The sequence below is a fragment of the Lycorma delicatula genome, chromosome 3 (assembly GCF_047948215.1).
Source record: "Lycorma delicatula isolate Av1 chromosome 3, ASM4794821v1, whole genome shotgun sequence".
In the NCBI taxonomy this organism is placed as follows: domain Eukaryota; kingdom Metazoa; phylum Arthropoda; class Insecta; order Hemiptera; family Fulgoridae; genus Lycorma; species Lycorma delicatula.
This window is the reverse complement of record NC_134457.1, coordinates 106,022,065-106,040,454: the sequence shown is the minus strand read 5'-3', so window position 1 is coordinate 106,040,454 and position 18,390 is coordinate 106,022,065. Positions and strand designations below refer to the sequence as shown.

General features: G+C 31.7%; 4 protein-coding genes across 4 annotated transcripts; all 4 read left to right on the top strand.

The window, feature by feature from the left end:
• The first annotated feature begins 2,583 nt into the window (after nt 1-2,583).
• On the top strand, nt 2,584-4,333 carry LOC142321186 (uncharacterized). The gene is made up of 4 exons (XM_075359180.1): nt 2,584-2,634; nt 2,748-3,038; nt 3,122-3,229; nt 4,301-4,333. Exons 2-4 carry the CDS (start codon nt 2,748-2,750, stop codon nt 4,331-4,333), a joined length of 432 nt encoding a protein of 143 aa, XP_075215295.1. The 5' UTR covers nt 2,584-2,634.
• LOC142320951 (uncharacterized) lies at nt 4,304-5,379 on the top strand. Its single transcript, XM_075358937.1, has 2 exons — nt 4,304-4,903; nt 4,990-5,379. Exons 1-2 carry the CDS (start codon nt 4,441-4,443, stop codon nt 4,992-4,994), a joined length of 468 nt encoding a protein of 155 aa, XP_075215052.1. The 5' UTR covers nt 4,304-4,440; the 3' UTR covers nt 4,995-5,379.
• A 6,730-nt stretch (nt 5,380-12,109) lies between these two features.
• On the top strand, nt 12,110-13,336 carry LOC142321185 (uncharacterized). The gene has a single exon (XM_075359179.1). It carries the CDS (start codon nt 12,110-12,112, stop codon nt 13,334-13,336), a length of 1,227 nt encoding a protein of 408 aa, XP_075215294.1.
• Nucleotides 13,337-14,300: 964 nt separating this feature from the next.
• LOC142321184 (matrix metalloproteinase-18-like) lies at nt 14,301-16,576 on the top strand. The gene is made up of 2 exons (XM_075359178.1): nt 14,301-15,798; nt 16,566-16,576. The coding sequence occupies exons 1-2, from the start codon at nt 14,301-14,303 to the stop codon at nt 16,574-16,576; spliced, it is 1,509 nt and encodes a 502-aa protein (XP_075215293.1).
• Nucleotides 16,577-18,390: the final 1,814 nt, after the last annotated feature.

Here is an 18,390-nt window from a genome sequence, read left to right as displayed (position 1 = left end):
TTTTCTTAACTTTAAGATTCAATTTTTGTTATCCTCTACTTAGCACCGATGAAATCTACCTCCACCTTCCCGCGTGACGAAAGGGACTTTTTTGTTCGCTAGCAACGAAACCTATCAATAAAAATTTAAAAACCTTTTTATCGAAGTAGTTGCAGTTTTTTTTTTTTTATTGAAGCAAACAAATGTTAATTCTTTGATAATACATACAACATATTGTCGCATGTTCGTGGTTCGACAAGGATACTGAGAAACTAACAAACGTAAAAATGTCTTATAAATACAATTTATTGTTCTAAAAATATATAAAATAAAATAAATAACTGTAATAATAACAACAATAATAATAGATGTAATAATAATAATAATAAATACATATAACATACAAGATAGTAATTCAAATAAAAAGACAGAATTGTTTAATGATAATTATATTATAAATAAGTGTCATTAAATCATCTGATTGTGATCGTTACACATCATGATCAAGTACAATAGAAATGCGATAAATTTTATAACTTACGTTTTTTGTGAAGATCTTTAAATATTTAATATATACCAGTAATGATAATACTTCATTAAACGATTTTTAAAATAATACTTTGTAATAAAAATATGAATTAAAAATTAAACTAATGATTACTTATTAAAATATATCTAAGGTATGATTAACTTTGATTTTCCCATAGCATATATAAATAAATATGATTTATGTTTAATATATATATTTTGTTAAATTTATTCCGCTTTAATTACGATATACTATTCGAATCAAAGCGGTACGAATAATTTAATTTGCTAACACCGCTGAAGTTTCATTTGTTGACACCACACAGTCACTTCTGTTACTCATTGTTTTGCTGATCTCTTTAATAGGGAATTCAGTTATAATCTAAGCTTAAATTTCGTGATCGTTGGTAGTGAGCTCTTCGGTTTATCAAGACTTTAAACATCCTAAGCAAAACGTTTTTTATCTTCTCAAATATAGCACTCAAATAGAGGCACCGACCAAGAAAAAAGTCTGTGTGTGTATGCTTTTGCGTATATATATATATATATATATATATATATATATATATATATATATATATATCTATACTGAAATTAATCTTTTTAAGATTCAGTAGATTAAATGTTATTTAAATTATATATATATATAAATATATGTGCGTGAGCGCAATTTTTCACTTAAAATTCGAGAATCTATATCAATAGTTATATATATATATATATATATATAACTTGACTGTAGTATTTAACAAGTAGTGCCCGATAGTACTCTGATTTAGCTTGTTTCTCATAAAAGAAATACACATCACCGGAAAGCTTTGTTAGTTTTTTCCTGGTACAGTAAAGTAAAATTTACTAGTCTTTATCTGTAAGAGATAAACACTAGGTTTTTGTAAATGAGTTTTAGAAATAAAGAATTTTTCTTTGTCATTCATAAAAATCACATTTATAAAAAATCACTTTTATTTATTATGAAGCTAGTTTTCATCTTAGGTATAACTGGACTTTCGTAAGCATACAAATGGGCCTACCGGACTGTTTACTTAAGCTTAATGAAAACAGCAATTTGTCACAAGAGAAAAATCTGTAAATATACTAGGTGAATTCAAACAAATAATTTATATAAGAAAACAAATAATAGTAGTGTAAAAATGCCGGTTCTGGGACAAGCGTCATCAATGACGTCATCAAAAAAATCAATGACGTCATCACCCCGCCCCCCGCCCCCTCTGACGTCATCAAAAAAAAAAAAAAAAAAAAAAATTGACCTTTGACCGAAAAAAAAAAAAAAAAAAAAAAATTGACCTTTGACCCGAAAAAAAAAAAAAAAATTCAAAAAAAAAAAAAAAAAAAAAAAAAAAAAAAAAAAAAAAATTCAAAAAAAAAAAAAAAAAAAAAAAAAAAAATTCAAAAAAAAAAAAAAAAATTTCAAAAAAAAATTCAAAAAAAATCAATGACATCAAAAAAAAAAAAAAAAAAAAAAAAAAAAAAAAAAATTTCAAAAAAAAAAAAAAAAAAAAAAAAAAAATCAATGACGTCATCAAAAAAAAAAAAAAAAAAAAAAAAAATGTGCTTACTTCGGCATAAAAAAATGTACACGTGCTTGCTGACTTTGCATTAACCTTGTTTACTAGTTTGAAAGTCAACCGATAATGCATTTGCGTCAATTGGTGATAGCATTGTTATTTTCAAAGTTATCTCAATGATAATGATAGCCGATACATATAAATACCCGCCAAAAATTTAACGGATTCATACTACGTTTTGCTGTTACTGTTACGTTTTGCTGCTACTATTATATTATCATCTTTATCATCTTTATTTAAAGAGGTAAGTGAAATAATATTTAAATGTAAAATTATTCGCTTAAATATAATTCTATTTCATATTTATTTAATAAGTATTATTTTCCAGCCAATATTTAAATGTAAAATAATTCTGTTCCAGTTTATGTATTTAAAATCAATTCTTGTACATCTAGTTCACAAAATTAAAATAAATAGTAATGCAACTGTTTTCTTTGCAGATTAATTAAAATTAAATAATTCAAAACATATTGGTGCTAAGATTGGAAAACTGGCGTTTTGTATTGGATTATATCAATATTTTCGTCACCTTTATAAAACAGTAAGTTTTTTCTTAGAAGTAATATATTATTACATATTTTTTTATTATTTTTCTTATAAGTTATATATTTTTCGTTATTTTTGTTAGAGTACAATGAAAATATTTCTTTGTAGATGTCCGAAGAAATGTTTCCAGTAAATGATGCGCAATTAGAACAGGTTGTTTATGATGTTTTACAAGAAGATGATGAATTAGAGGGAACTCCTAATCAGCGGCTGCAGTTATTAATACCGCGAAGGTTGGTGTATGGGGAAGTCGACGACCAACAACATCATCCTTTATTAGATGACGGCAACGATAACCTCATAGCAGAGGCTGCTGCTGATGTTGAAAATAATGAAAGTGAAGAAAGCACAGTAGTAACAACATCATTCATCCTCGAAAACCGTGTTAGATTTACAAAGGCAAATATTATTTTTTTATTTGATAAAAACAAATATATTTTTAGTTTTACAGATAAACTAATAGGTCTTTCTTTCAATTTCAGTTTCATAATGAACAAGAGGCTTATTTTGGACTTAGGCGTTGTCTAAATGCAAAAGAAGAAGGAGAATATAAAATGAAAATAAATATTGAAAATATACCGATGAAAGAGGTAATCAACTGTGGAGTAATGATTTGTTCAACAAAAAATTCTTTATTAATAAAAGGTGGAGGATTTATGCACAAAATAAAAAATGGTTCTGTTCTACATAAAATGTTAAATAAAGGTTTTGCAAAATCGCAAAGGAAACCTGATAAAAATAGTTTTCCTATTAGACTTAGTGAAACAATTGCTTTAAACGATCGAGAAGCAATAACATGCCAATTTTGTAAAATAAATGTAATTAAATTTATTACTATTCCATGTGCACATCCAATATGTTTTAGATGTAAGTTATTATATTTTAAAAAAGTACCTGTCGAATGTAATTTATGTAATACTTTAATTATAGCATTGAATAAATGTTTCTAAGCTTAATTTAAATTGATTTATTATATTTTCCTTTTTGCAGTCGAATGAATCAGCGATTATAGAAGAAGGAGAATATATTATTTATCCATTTTCCAATAATATATCTAATATATTATTATGTATTGTGAAACATGAAGAAAATGAATTTGACGAAACCCAGGAGGGGGATATTGAAATAAATTCTTTATCAGAAGATGAGATAAAAGAAAAATATATTTGTCAAATTTGCTTTAGTAATTTAATAAAAGTAACTTTTGTTTTGTGTGGTCATTCCGTCTGCAAATTATGTAATGATCGTCTCGAAAGTAAACCTATAGTCGATGAAAAAAAATGTCCTTTCTGTAGAAGCCCAATACAATTAGTAATTGAAACAAAAGGTGGAAAAATAGTTTAAATAAAAAATTGAAATGACTGAAGCTATTACATGCTAGTTTTGTTTTTAGTATTAAATAATTGTTTTTAATTCTTATGTTAGTTTAAGTAACACTTTAATTTTAGTATTTAATAAATGTCTTTAACGTTATAGTATATTATATTTCCTTTTTGCAACCAAATGAATCAGTTGTTGTAGAAGAAGTAATCAACAGTCATAGAAGAAGAATATAATTATTCATTCGTGAAAAAGGTATGTTAATAATTTATTGAAAGGAATTTTTTAATTTTTTGTTCGTAATATTTTCTGTTTCTAATATTTTTTTGTTTCTGTTTAAGATTGATGTCGCAGTTGCAAAAAGAGATTCTTAAGAGCTACTGTGAGAGGCTGAACATATTTAAAAAAGAACTAGAAGAAATTGAATTTGATATAAGACTATATGCTGTCAAAAGTGGAATCAGAAAAATAAATCTAGGAGATGTTTGTCCCGTTTGCGGCGCTCAGCAAAAGGATAAACACACTCCCATTCAGAATTATTAAAGAATGTGGATTAAATCGCTTCGATAATGATGGAATCGTTTCATGTAAGGAATGTAATTGGACTATAACCTCTGAAACTAATTTATTTCATTGCGGAATTGCACATAAAACATATGATGAAACTTGTAGTGTTGCTGAAGAATTATTCAATTGTTGTTTATTTTTTAAAGATAGCATAGTTTGTATTGACCTGATGATGAGTACTTTTAGTAATTGGCCAAGGCTTTTTCCAAAGGTTGAATTATTGTTGGAAGCAGGATTTTATTTCACCGGCGTGATGGATTCTGTGGCATGTATCGAATGTGGTCTTGAAATTTTTGAGTGGTTGGATAATGATAACCCGTTTAAGGAGCATCAAAAAGTTTCATATAATTGCAAAATGGTGAAAAATAAAATGAAAGGTGTGTTGTATTTTAGTAAACATTTTTATAAGTTTATCAGTAATATATAAGTATTTGTATAATTATTTTCTATTTGTTTGTTCTAGGTTAATTGCTGACGGAGTGTTGTGGAGAAATAATGGGTTCGTCTTCATCTGAAGAATATTTATCAATGATGGGAGAGAGTTCTTCCGACGAGACAGCTTGCGAATCTGAATCTGATATCACAAGCGATTCATGGATAATAGGATTTGTACCGGGAGGTCGAATAAAATCGATAAATCATTTAATAAATATTTTGAAGAAAACTTTCCCTTTATCAAGATTAGAAGTAATAAAGAAAGGAAAATATTTCGGTAATAAAACAGAAGTAGTAAAAATGAAAATACCGACAGTTATTGAATATGAATTTTTGCGAAACAAATTAATTGAGTGGGAATTTTATCTCGTTTATTATTTGTAAAATAATATGTTATCAAAACCAATGAATAAATAGATTTATAAATTGAAAAGAATTTTATTATTTTATCCTTATTTTTCACCTTAAATATATAAGTTAAAAACATCCAATTTAAATTTAGTTTATAATAAAATGATGAGTGTTAAAGAAGGGATAGCAAGAGAGCTTCACAAGCAAGCTCGCAGAAATTTTTTGACAAGGTCTGTTGAACTTAAGGGTATAGACGATTTGTACCAAGCAGACTTAGTAGAGATGATACAATACTCAAGATTTAATAGGGGATATAAATATATTCTCACAATTATAAATTGTTTTTCAAAATTTGCTTTTGCTTTTCCATTGAAGAGTAAAAACGCAGATGAAGTTGTAATGGTCCTTAAACCCATATTTCATAAACATAAAATGAAGCATTTTCAAACCGATGATGGAAAAGAATGGTTTAATTCAAAATTGAGATCGTTATTACTAAAATTCAATATAAATCATTATTCAACTTTTTCCGATAAAAAGGCATCAATAGTGGAGCGGTTCAATAGAACTCTCAAGACTAATATGTGGCGTAAATTTACCGAACAGGGTGATTACCGATGGGTAAGTATATTGGATGAAATAATTGAAAAATATAACAATAGGGTGCATAGAACTACTGGTTTTAAACCTAAAGATGTTTCTTATAAAAACGAACGCGAAGTGTTGTTAAATATATTAAAGGTTGCAAAAAAACGTCATCAGCATACGACCACGATTAAATTTAATGTTGGTGATCAGGTAAGGATAAGTAAGTATAAAAAGATATTTGCGAAAGGATATCTTCCGAATTGGACTAATGAAGTTTTTACAATTTTCAAGATAAAACAAACACAACCTATAACGTACATTCTTAAAGATGGGAAAGGGGAAGTGTTAAAAGGAAGTTTCTATACGGAAGAACTTAGTAAAACCAAGTACGGCAACGTTTATTTGGTTGAAAAAGTATTAAAAAAACGCGGTGATAAATTATTAGTTCGCTGGTTGGGATTTGATAAGAAGGAGGACTCGTGGATAGATAAAAAGGATTTAATAAAATAAATTACACTTATGTAATTTATTCAGTAGCAGAGATGGATGCTGAAGAACAAGATCGGAAGCTAACAGTAATTAATTTTGACCGTTTAATAGGTGAGGTATCTGATTTAAATTCTATAAAAAGACATAGTCCTCTTCTTCCAGATAATATCAGATGCTTGGTTGTAGGTCCTTCAAATTCTGGTAAGACGAATGAAGTTTTCAATCTTTTATTTGACCCTAGCGGGTTAAGGTTCAGTAACATATATGTTTTTTCTAAATCATTGTACCAGCCTAAATACTTATTTTTAAAAAGTTTGTTGACTGATGTTGAAGGGATAGGTTACTATCCTTATAGTGATAACGATGTTATTGTGGCACCGGAAGAAACGGAACCGAATTCTATAATGATATTCGATGATGTAATATGCGAAAAACAAAATAACATAACAAAATATTTTACTATGGGACGGCATAATAACATTGATGTGTTTTATATGAGTCAAACATATAGTAAAATTCCTAAACAATTGGTCCGAGACAATGCGAATTTTCTCATGGTGTTTCGACAGGATGAAAGAAACCTGAGACATATATATCATGATCATGTTACACCGGATATATCATTTGAAAAGTTTAAAGAAATATGTAATGAGGCTTGGAACCGGATAAAAAATGGATTTTTAGTAATTGATAAGGAGAGAGATTTTGATAAAGGACGGTACAGATTTAATTTTGACATCTTTATCGGAAAGCCTGAAAAAAGCATACAAAAACGCGAAAGAGAGCTTGAAAAGAGCCTGAAAAAGCCTAAAAAAGCCTAAAAAAGCCTACAGGCTAACGTGCGCGCTTATGAAAAAGCCTAAAAAAGCCTACAGGCTAACGTGCGCGCTTATGAAAAAGGCTAAAAAAGCCTACAGGCTAACGTGCGCGCTTATGAAAAAGCCTAAAAAAGCCTACAGGCTAACGTGCGCGCTTATGAAAAAGCCTAAAAAAGCCTACAGGCTAACGTGCGCGCTTATGAAAAAGCCTAAAAAAGCCTACAGGCTAACGTGCGCGCTTATGAAAAAGCCTAAAAAAGCCTACAGGCTAACGTGCGCGCTTATGAAAAAGCCTAAAAAAGCCTACAGGCTAACGTGCGCGCTTATGAAAAAGCCTAAAAAAGCCTACAGGCTAACGTGCGCGCTTATGAAAAAGCCTAAAAAAGCCTACAGGCTAACGTGCGCGCTTATGAAAAAGCCTAAAAAAGCCTACAGGCTAACGTGCGCGCTTATGAATCAACTTTAAATACTTCAACATACTTAAAGAAAGATAGTGAGTGCATGCAGTCAGATTAAACATAAATGTCTACTATGGAGGATCGTGAGCGTGTCACCGCGGAGATCGCGGAGATCCGCAGGAGTATTAAAAGAAAACATGGCGAATTGGTAAGAGGAAGATTCGAGTCCGATTTAAGACTTCAACAAGATTTCAAACCGCTTACTGAACCTCTGATTAAGATAGCAGAACAGTTCGGTTCTGAAGAGAGAGAAATGGGAAAACGGATAAAAAAAGAAATAGATTCAAAAGAACGTTCACTACCGAAAATCTCAGCTGAAGAGTTGCGTGAAAAAGAGGAGCGAGATTACCGAGATTTTGAAAAGAGGTTTGATATGGGTTCTATATTCGATCAATTAACTGAAGAAGATAGGATGAAACATAGTAAACGTTCTTTAGCAAATGATGAACCAGAACCTGAAATAAAAAGGTCGACTGCAAAATTACATAATAAGATGGATACTTCTAGTCCATTTCCTTTTCAGCTAGCTCAACCATCTGATAGGGTAGATGATGAAATGACCGGTATGAGACGTCGACAAAAGGCTAAAAGATTTCTTTCTTATCGGCTCACCATCGAGCTGAAAAAGCCGAAGAAACCGAACAGTCACCTAGGATCGAACAAGAAGAGACTTATGAATCTCAACCCAGCATAGTACAAATGTTGAATACACCCGCAGGGAAAATGCAAATGAGCATGTCTCTCAAGACAAGCATGCGAGAAGGGTTAGCGCAGGAATTTATGCTTGACGCCATCAGAGATGTAGAAAACAACATGGATAACGTTTACGGTGTTCATTTTGAAGGAAACGAACTGAAGATTGGAGATTCATTAATCGATTTCGATAAGGAAAGTAACATCCTGATAAGAGAAGTGAAGTATCCTGCAAGCCGAGGTTTGTTCGAATTACTTTTCTGGAAAAAACCGAAGTTATTCACTGAAGAAGATTTGGAAGAATATAGGAAAATTTTAATCGCAACAAATGCGCACAGAAGAAATAATTCCGCTCTGGAACGGGTAAAGACTAATTCGGGATTTAAGTATGTGGAAGTAATAAGCAAGCTTTTTCCACCGTTCACCTCGAGTAAACGTTCTTTAGCAAATGATGAACCAGAACCTGAAATAAAAAGGTCGACTGCAAAATTACATAATAAGATGGATACTTCTAGTCCATTTCCTTTTCAGCTAGCTCAACCATCTGATAGGGTAGATGATGAAATGACCGGTATGAGACGTCGACAAAAGGCTAAAAGATTTCTTTCTTATCGGCTCACCATCGAGCTGAAAAAGCCGAAGAAACCGAACAGTCACCTAGGATCGAACAAGAAGAGACTTATGAATCTCAACCCAGCATAGTACAAATGTTGAATACACCCGAAGGGAAAATGCAAATGAGCATGTCTCTCAAGACAAGCATGCGAGAAGGGTTAGCGCAGGAATTTATGCTTGACGCCATCAGAGATGTAGAAAACAACATGGATAACGTTTACGGTGTTCATTTTGAAGGAAACGAACTGAAGATTGGAGATTCATTAATCGATTTCGATAAGGAAAGTAACATCCTGATAAGAGAAGTGAAGTATCCTGCAAGCCGAGGTTTGTTCGAATTACTTTTCTGGAAAAAACCGAAGTTATTCACTGAAGAAGATTTGGAAGAATATAGGAAAATTTTAATCGCAACAAATGCGCACAGAAGAAATAATTCCGCTCTGGAACGGGTAAAGACTAATTCGGGATTTAAGTATGTGGAAGTAATAAGCAAGCTTTTTCCACCGTTCACCTCGAAAAAACGAGGTGAAGGTTTAGTACCATCTGCAATGACTTTGAATGAAAACCATAAAGTCGATTACGTTTATTTTGATGATCCTAACGAAATCTGTGAGAGGCTAAAACTATTGATCGCGTCAAAAAAGGCAGGTAATACCGCACATGATAATGAAATTGTATCGATAGTCGAGGAATTAAAAGAACGAGGACTAATAAAAGGAGAAGGCGCACTGTAAGCAAGTCATTTGAGATCATGCCAGTCAACAGGTTAGGACAGACAGAATTTGGTTCAAGAATCCCGTTTGGGATTACTGAAGAGGGTGATATCGACGCCCGCGAAAAAAAGATTTGCAATCTAGCATCAGCGGAATATTATGATGATGCTGTTAACATGGACGATTGCATATATTTAATCGAGCAATATGCCTCTGATCACGATTTTTTAGCGTGTGAAGAACAAACACATTTTAAAGTGGTAGATTTCAAAGGAGCTCGTGCCAAAAACGCCGCTCATCCAGATGATGAAAACGATTTGGTGACCATGAGATATGTACGGTTCCTTATTCAACAGAAATTCGATGAGATCATCGCTAAAATAGAAAATATGATAGGAAAAGAAATAGAAAATCCTTTAAGAAGTAAAAATACTAATGACCCCATTGTTCGTCAGCGATTAGAGGAAAGTATTTCTCGATTGAAAAGCGAGGTTCAGAAAGATGCGGTAACTCAAACTGAAAAAGAATCTGATTTAAATACGGATGCATTGACCGAAGACTTTTAGTTGGGGATAAAATGAAGAGCACGAACAAGTGTAACGTTAGTTGTAAAACAGGAAACGGATTGATAAGTTCGATCGAAAGTCTTCCGGGTAAAACTTTCGGTATTGCACGTAACGTAGTAGGAACAGTTCTCAATCGGGCTGTAGATCTTCTTCCTTTCGAGGCTCACATACCCGGTTACCAATATTGCGGACCCGGAACAAAACTAAAACAAAGATTGGAAAGAGGCGATCTTGGTATAAATCCACTCGATAAAGCTTGTAAGGCGCATGATATAGCGTATAGTATCTACAACGATTCTCGGCGAAGAGCACAAGCTGATAAAGAGTTAGCGGAAAGAGCTTGGCAAAGGGTATCCGCGCCCGATTCCAGCATTGCAGAGAAGGCTGCTGCGTGGGCTGTAACAAACGCTATGAAAATAAAGAGTAAATTCGGCGGAAGATTGAAGAAAGCTTCAGTCAGAGGTGTGCGAAAAAAAACTATAAGAAAAAAGGGGAAAGGTGCTTATCTTGAACCGTACCGATCTAAAACCGGATGCGGCGTAAAAAAACGCCGGTCTGCAGGTCGCAGTCGTCGTCGTCGTCAAGGCAGAAAAAAGCATTAAATTTACTACGCAAACTCCCCATTCATCCTTTATCAGATGTGGAGTTAATACGGTTTGCGCGAAAAATTAATTTACCCCACTTCAGAGGTGTTTTCATGCGCGATACTTTACCAGCTAGAATAAATAAATTCGAATCGGGAATAGTGAACTTGGACAGTGTCCTCAATCCGGGTACGCATTGGGTTTGTTATAAAAAACGTAACGCGAACGTGTTTTATTTTGACAGTTACGGTAATTTACAGCCACCTAAAGAGCTAGTCCAATATCTTAAATCCAACAAAGAGAAAGTCAACATCCAGTATAATTTAGACCGCAGACAGGATTTTAATTCAGTTGTTTGCGGGCATCTATGTTTAAAGTTTCTGATATGTTCTGCCTAAACGGAAAATCTTCTATACTGTCTGCAGATTTTTTCCCTCCGATAGAACTCGGCGATGCCGCGTGGGAAATCGGCCTGATTGATTTTATGTCATATAATAACATTCAAAATGTAGAAAAAGAAAAAAATAATATGTTTTATTACGGTTACCATGGCAGTAAATCGATAAAGCTTCCGCCGGGGATGTATGAGATTGATGATTTGAAAGTTAAATTGAAACATGGGATGGGCAACTGCGATGAATCGAACGCGACTGACAATGATAAAGGTAAACAACGAAATCGCAATAAAAATGATGCAAAATGTTTGATTAAAATCTTAATCGAACCTACGACGATGCACTCGCGTTTATTTTGTACTGAAATAGTAGATTTTACAAAACCACATTCTATCCGTACTCTTTTGGGATTTGATGAAATGGTCCTACCAGCAAACTTCTGGCATACATCTCAGAAACCTGTTAGTATTTCATCTGTAAATGCAATACGTATAAGTTGTAACATCGCCCGCGGTTCATTTGTAGGCGGAGAAGAAGGTCATATCATTCACGAATTCTATCCCAGAGTTGGACGGGGATATAAGATAATTGAAGTACCGCACAGTGTCATTTATCTTCCGGTCAACACCAAGTCTATACGGAATATAACTGTGCACGTTTATAATCAAAATTCAGAACTGATAAGTTTCGGTGGTGAAGAAGTGACGGTGAGACTGCATTTAAGACGAAGAAACGATGGTGCTGATTTTCGTTGATAAAGCAGAATATAAATTCCCTCCCATAGTCCCGTTAACGACTAGTCAACCTGCGAAGCTTAAACGGTTAACACGAGAAAACGTACGATTTTTGGAATCTTTAGGTTTTAAAGTATTACAACAATGAGCGGACAGATAATAGACGTTGATACTGCGAACGCGGTATTTGATGAAAGCATTACGGGTAAAGAATTTCATACTCACTATCCTTATGCATCAACTACATTTAATAATAGTGATGAAATAAGAATTCCTGTCCAGCAACAGGATGTATATACGCTTCCGTGCGAAAGTTATTTACTCATCAACGGAACGTATAGTGATGCTAATGGAGTTTCAGATTCAACACTAAAACTATGCAACAATTTTGGCGCGTTTCTTTTCGATGAAATTCGTTATGAAATTGCAGGACAGGAGGTGGATAGGGTGAGAAATGTGGGGATAACTTCAACGATGAAAAATGCTCTATCACTGAGAAACTTCGAAAAAGATTCAATTTTTATGCATGGTTGGTCATCGGACGGTGTTGAAGATATCCAACCGGTCAACGGTGTATATATCGATGGTGAATCGGCAAAGTTTAAGGTATTACTTCCGCTGAAGATGCTCTTGGGCTTTTTTGAAGATTATAATAAGATACTGCTAAACGTTAAACAGGAACTCATTCTGCTTCGGGCTTCCACTAATAATAATGCTGTTGTCGTTCCAGCTGGAAAAACATTTACCTTCACAATAACGAAAATTAGTTGGAAAATACCATATGTTAACGTATCGGATGAAAAACGGTTATCACTTCTTAGACTGGTAGATAAGGATGAACCGATTTTGATGATGTTCCGAAAGTGGAACTTGTACGAATACCCAACTCTACCTATCAGTAAAGATGTAATTTGGACAGTTAAAACAACAACGCAGGTGGAAAAACCTCATTATGTTATCATTGGATTTCAAACATCGAGAAAAGGAGACGCAACAAAAAGAGCTTCGAATTTTGATACCATTTCACTTAATAACATACGCTTGTATCTGAATTCAGTATATTATCCTTATGAACACATTCAAGGAGATAACATTATATTATACGAAATGTTTAAGAGTTTCTATAGATCTTATTATAACAGGAATTCAGCGGCTGCGTTAATTACCCCATCCAAGTACTATGCTATGCCATTAATCTTTATAGATTGTTCAAAACAAAACGATACTTTGAAAACTGGCGCGGTCGATATTAAAATCGAGATACAAACTTCTACCAACATTCCCGACAACACAACAGCCTATTGTTTGATGATAAGTGATTGCATAATGCAATATTCTCCTTTAACAGGCACAGTCAAAAACGTTTCCTAACCAGTTTAGTCTGTTAGTCGGTAAAGTCAACATGTCTGTCTTTATATCAGACTTTACTTTTTTTCGTTTACCCAACGCTGATGTCTACATTAAAGAATTAGTTTTAATTTCTTTGGATGGGCTCCGATTCGAGCAATATCTATTCAAGCCACCTTTTGACTACTATGATATTTCATCTCAAACTACAAGAGTTGCAATACAAAACTTTCAGAAACAAATCGGATTCAATTGGAATTCGGGTTTTATTGAACACTTGAGGTTATCAACCATTTTTGAAAATTTAGCACCAATGTGTACTATATATGTAAAGTGCAAAGAAAAGAAAAAAGTGTTAGAACAAATACTAAACAATAAACGGAATATAATAAAAGACCTTGACGGTTACGATTGTCCTCCGATCGATTTATTCGGTTCTTCAATAAATAAAGTATGCCCTTTTGGTGAAAAACATAATTGCGCTATGAAAAAGGCTATATGGTTACACATGTGGTGGAGTGAACAAAGTAAATTTTATTATATGTTGGAAACGGTGGGAAATGCTATAGAAAAAGCAAAAGAGTGTTATTTAAACAGTCCCGGACGTAACGTTCTACGTCACCTTCCTAAGCAGGTTATTATCGACCTTTACGGAAGGTATGTTCCGCCTAAAATTTATGAGGATCTACCCAACTACATGCAACAAGATCCAGACATCAAGATTCATCAACTGTTTCCTGAAGATGAAAAAGACTGGAGTGAAGAATAATAAATTTTAATTTGAAATAAAAATGTATTTAAAATTTAACATCAAATAAAATATGTATTTGTATTTTGATTATTAAAGAACAATAAATAACTTAAAAAAGAAATAGTTGTTTTTATTTTAGGTTTAATTATCCCTTCTCCTCTAAACAATAAGATTTTGGAATGTATTTAAATGAAATGTTCCATTTGTTACGTTCAGTCTTTAAAACAGTGCAATAAGATGATTATCATATACTTCATAACGTTTTTTATCACAACAATTTCTATAAATGCAGATGAATTTGATTCTAATAAATTTCTATTGGACTATGGATATCTCAAAGGAGATAATGCAAGCTTAACTGATGAAAAAGCAGTAAAAGATGCCGTAAAACTGTTTCAAGAATCTTTTCATCTTCCGGTTAATGGGGAGTTAAATAGTAAGACCATCGCTCTCATGCGTGAGCCTCGATGCGGTGTACCAGATATTTTACCGTATGTAGTTTCAAGAATCATATGGAGAAAACCAGAACTGAAATGGCACTACCAACGAGCAACGGCTGAAAAGATGAAATTAGCTAACATAGCTTTTGATGAATGGGCAAAGCACACATCGTTAAGTTTCAAACATGATTATTACGGATATGATATCCTAATTTCTGACAAATATGGTATCCACACATGTGCCAAAAACGATAAAGTTCGATGCTCGAGCAAATTTGATGGACCTGGAGGTGTTTTGGCGCATGCGTTTTCTCCTAACACTGCTAACACACCCATAGAAATTCACATTGATGAAGAGGAGAATTGGAATTTTGATCCTGAAGGTAAAGAGGAAAAAGACAAAACCAACCTTCTGAGCACGTTGATGCATGAGATTGGTCACGCCTTGGGTGTTCGCCATTCTTTCAATAAAGATGCTCTCATGTACCCTTTACTAAACAAACGTTCAAATTTAAGCGAAGACGATATATTAGCCATTCAGTCGCTTTACGGCAGTAAAGCGATGACAACTACTGCTAAACCTGTTCAAACGACTAAATCTACTACTGTTCCTAAGTCTTCAGAGGTTATTACCGACGTGTGCGCAATAAAAGAAGATGATGAGAATAAAATTCATTACTTGCTAGTAAATGGTAAAGTTTATGTAATATTCAAAAAACAGTTATGGATAATAAATATTGCGAACAGCAGTAAATATGATAGCAAAAATTATTATAGACCACTTGAAATTACTGAACGATTAAAGTTTCTTTCTTTAGATACATTCAAAGGAATAGATGCGATGTACCAGAGACCGAACGGAGAAATAGTATTAATTGAAAATCATAAATTGTTTATGTTCAATCTTAATACTCAACAGTTGGTCATAGGCTATCCTAGGAATGTATGTTCTCACTTTAACATCGGTCATCCTTGTACGATTAATGGTATCGTAAATACATATACTGGAAAAACTTATGTGATTTATAATGAAGATTTTGTGGGGGAGATAAATGAATGTTCATTCACTGTTGCTCGAACAGATCTTGTATCCAATCTGTTTCCTGGAATACCGGCAGATATAGATGGGGTTACTCGTTTTAACAACGGACTACTTTATTTTTTTAAGAATGGAAATTATTATGAGTATAATGAATTCTTCCAAAAAGTAATCAGATTTGGAACTAAAGATCATGAGCTTTTTGGTTTGCTATGTTACAGTAACAATATCTTAAAACAGTTCACTGAATTTATCAGTAAATTTCATGTTTATCCTAAAAAAGAAGTTTAAAAGGAATTGTGTGAATTTAGGATAAAGAAAGAATTATGGATAAGTTCATGTAAAAATTATATTTTTGATTGAAATTTGTAATCAAATTTTATTTAATAAATTAATTCAGAAAAATGTATTGTAACTTATTTTAATAAAAATAACTACCTTTTATCCTTTTTATAATTAGTTTTTAATGATAAAAAAGGTTGAAATAAAATAAAAACTGAAATAAACTTTGAAAAATTATTTATTTTTACAAAACATTTACTTTTGACTATAAAAAAATGCTGGATACATTTTATTAAATATAATAAAATACTAAATACATCTTTATTTAATATAATAAAATAATACATACATTAATTTAATTGAAACAATAAATATCTATTTAAAATATTAAATACATTTTAATTGATTATAATAAAATAAAACATACATTAATTTAATTGAATATAATAAAATAATAAATATATTTTAATTGAATATATTAAAATACTAAATACATTTTATATTGATTATAATAAAATAAAACATACATTAATTTAATTAAAACAATAAATATTTATTTAAAATATTATTGATAAAATTACCAATTTTTACTATATAATATAGAATTATATTGTTTACTAAATAAATAACTAAACCATTTATTCGATCTTTCTGTAAGAAAGTGAATCTTTACGGAATTGTTATGTTTTTTATTAATTAAAATTGATACAATGTTATTGAGAGTTTCTGTTGTTAAAACAGAAAATATATAATTTTCTTCTTCATCATCAATATTTAAATTTTTAGTCAAATGAACACAAAGATAGTTATCAACCATTTCTTTAACTGAAAGATATGTAAGTGAGAAAAAATTATTTAGTAAACAATAATAACATATATTCGGATCGATTACATTCTTATAATTAAACCTGCTGTATACATTAACTTTAAAATCTAATTCATTTTCGTCTAGTATTAAAAATAAATGCCTTAATTCATCTGTAACCTCTATTAAGCCACTAGTTATTGCTTGAACCACACTTAATGTTGAACATGCTACTAATGAAAGCGGTTTGGTTACTCTAATGCTATAATAACAAGAATTTTTGTACATTTTTAACTGAAAAGAAAAAACAAAATTGAAAATAATTTAATGATTAAATAAACGTTTAAGTTCTAAAGGAATATCAACATACCCCCAAGGTAAAGTTAATATGTTATTAACTGCAACACGTTTATCATCATAACTGCTTAATGCTAATTTGTTTACTGTCACAGTTTCAACTAAGTGTTTTTTTGATCGAATCAGTTTCATTTGAACATAAAGGTCTTTGCTATCGTCACTTGCTTTCAATAAACAGTTTCTGTAATGGTTGATATTTAATTTGTTTTTTACTACATTCTTTTTTATTCCTTTAGCTTTTTTCGTAATCCCCTTTGTAGTTGTAAAAGTATATAATTTTGCTCTTAATCCGATAAATTCTTTTATAGGAATGCCGTTACATTCATCCTTAAATTTACCTAAAACTTTTTTATTTTTAATTGAAAAAAGAGGATGTGAAACAGGAAAATCAGACGTATCAAAATACTCAATAAAACTTTCATCTTGTAAATCTTGGTAAAAATCATCAGTCTCTATTTCATAAAAAAAGCTATCGGTATCCATATAAAGAAGATTAATCTTAGATCTATATTTTTTCTGATTCTGTTAATATTAAAACAATATGTTCACTAGCATTCTGCAACGCTAACCATACATCCGAACATACATCATTATCATTTTTATAATAATACGTTAAAAGATTACATGCAAATGCATTTTCAATTAGAGTAAACTCTCCCATACGCTGAACTGCTTCCAACCTAACTCTTTTATATTTATTGTCCATTTTCCTGTTTCAATCCTGCGAAAAAAATTTAAACAAAAAAGTTAATCAAGTAAACATTTAATTTTGTTGCTGTATAGGACTTACCTTTGCAACTGGTCTAACTACTTTTTTATACCCGTTTTCAGTTTTTAAATTATCACATGCTAGCGAAATAATATCATTAATTAATTCGAAGCGTTCATCATTTTCATTAATAACCATCTCCAATTTAGTTTTTACTCTTTTGTATCTATCCTTAAACGATAACCCTTCAATGTCATCTGTCTCAAACAACTCTAGCCTCACCAAATATTTACCTTTTTTTGCTGGTGTCCATGCTAAAAATTGTTTGTCATTTAATTTTATCTCAATTGATTGTGAATAAGTAAATGGTTCACGTTGCGGGATGGCCTCTTCGTTAAAAACGTCTTCAATTGTCCTTTTTCTATTACAAACCTTCATGTAATTCCAGATTTCATCTACATCAGATTTTAAAAATTGTGGCTTATCTGAATCACTCAATCCTTTCGCCCCTACAAGAATCTCACTACAGGGTAATGTTTTATGTAACACATCTAAAATACCCATTTGGTTATCATCATATGCGTGAGGTAACATTACCCTAGTTCTGAGTCCTTGTATATAAATTTTTAAAATCTGAAATATAGATTTTATTTTTATTGATGGATGCGCCATAACTTTCTCTTCAGCCCTACGTA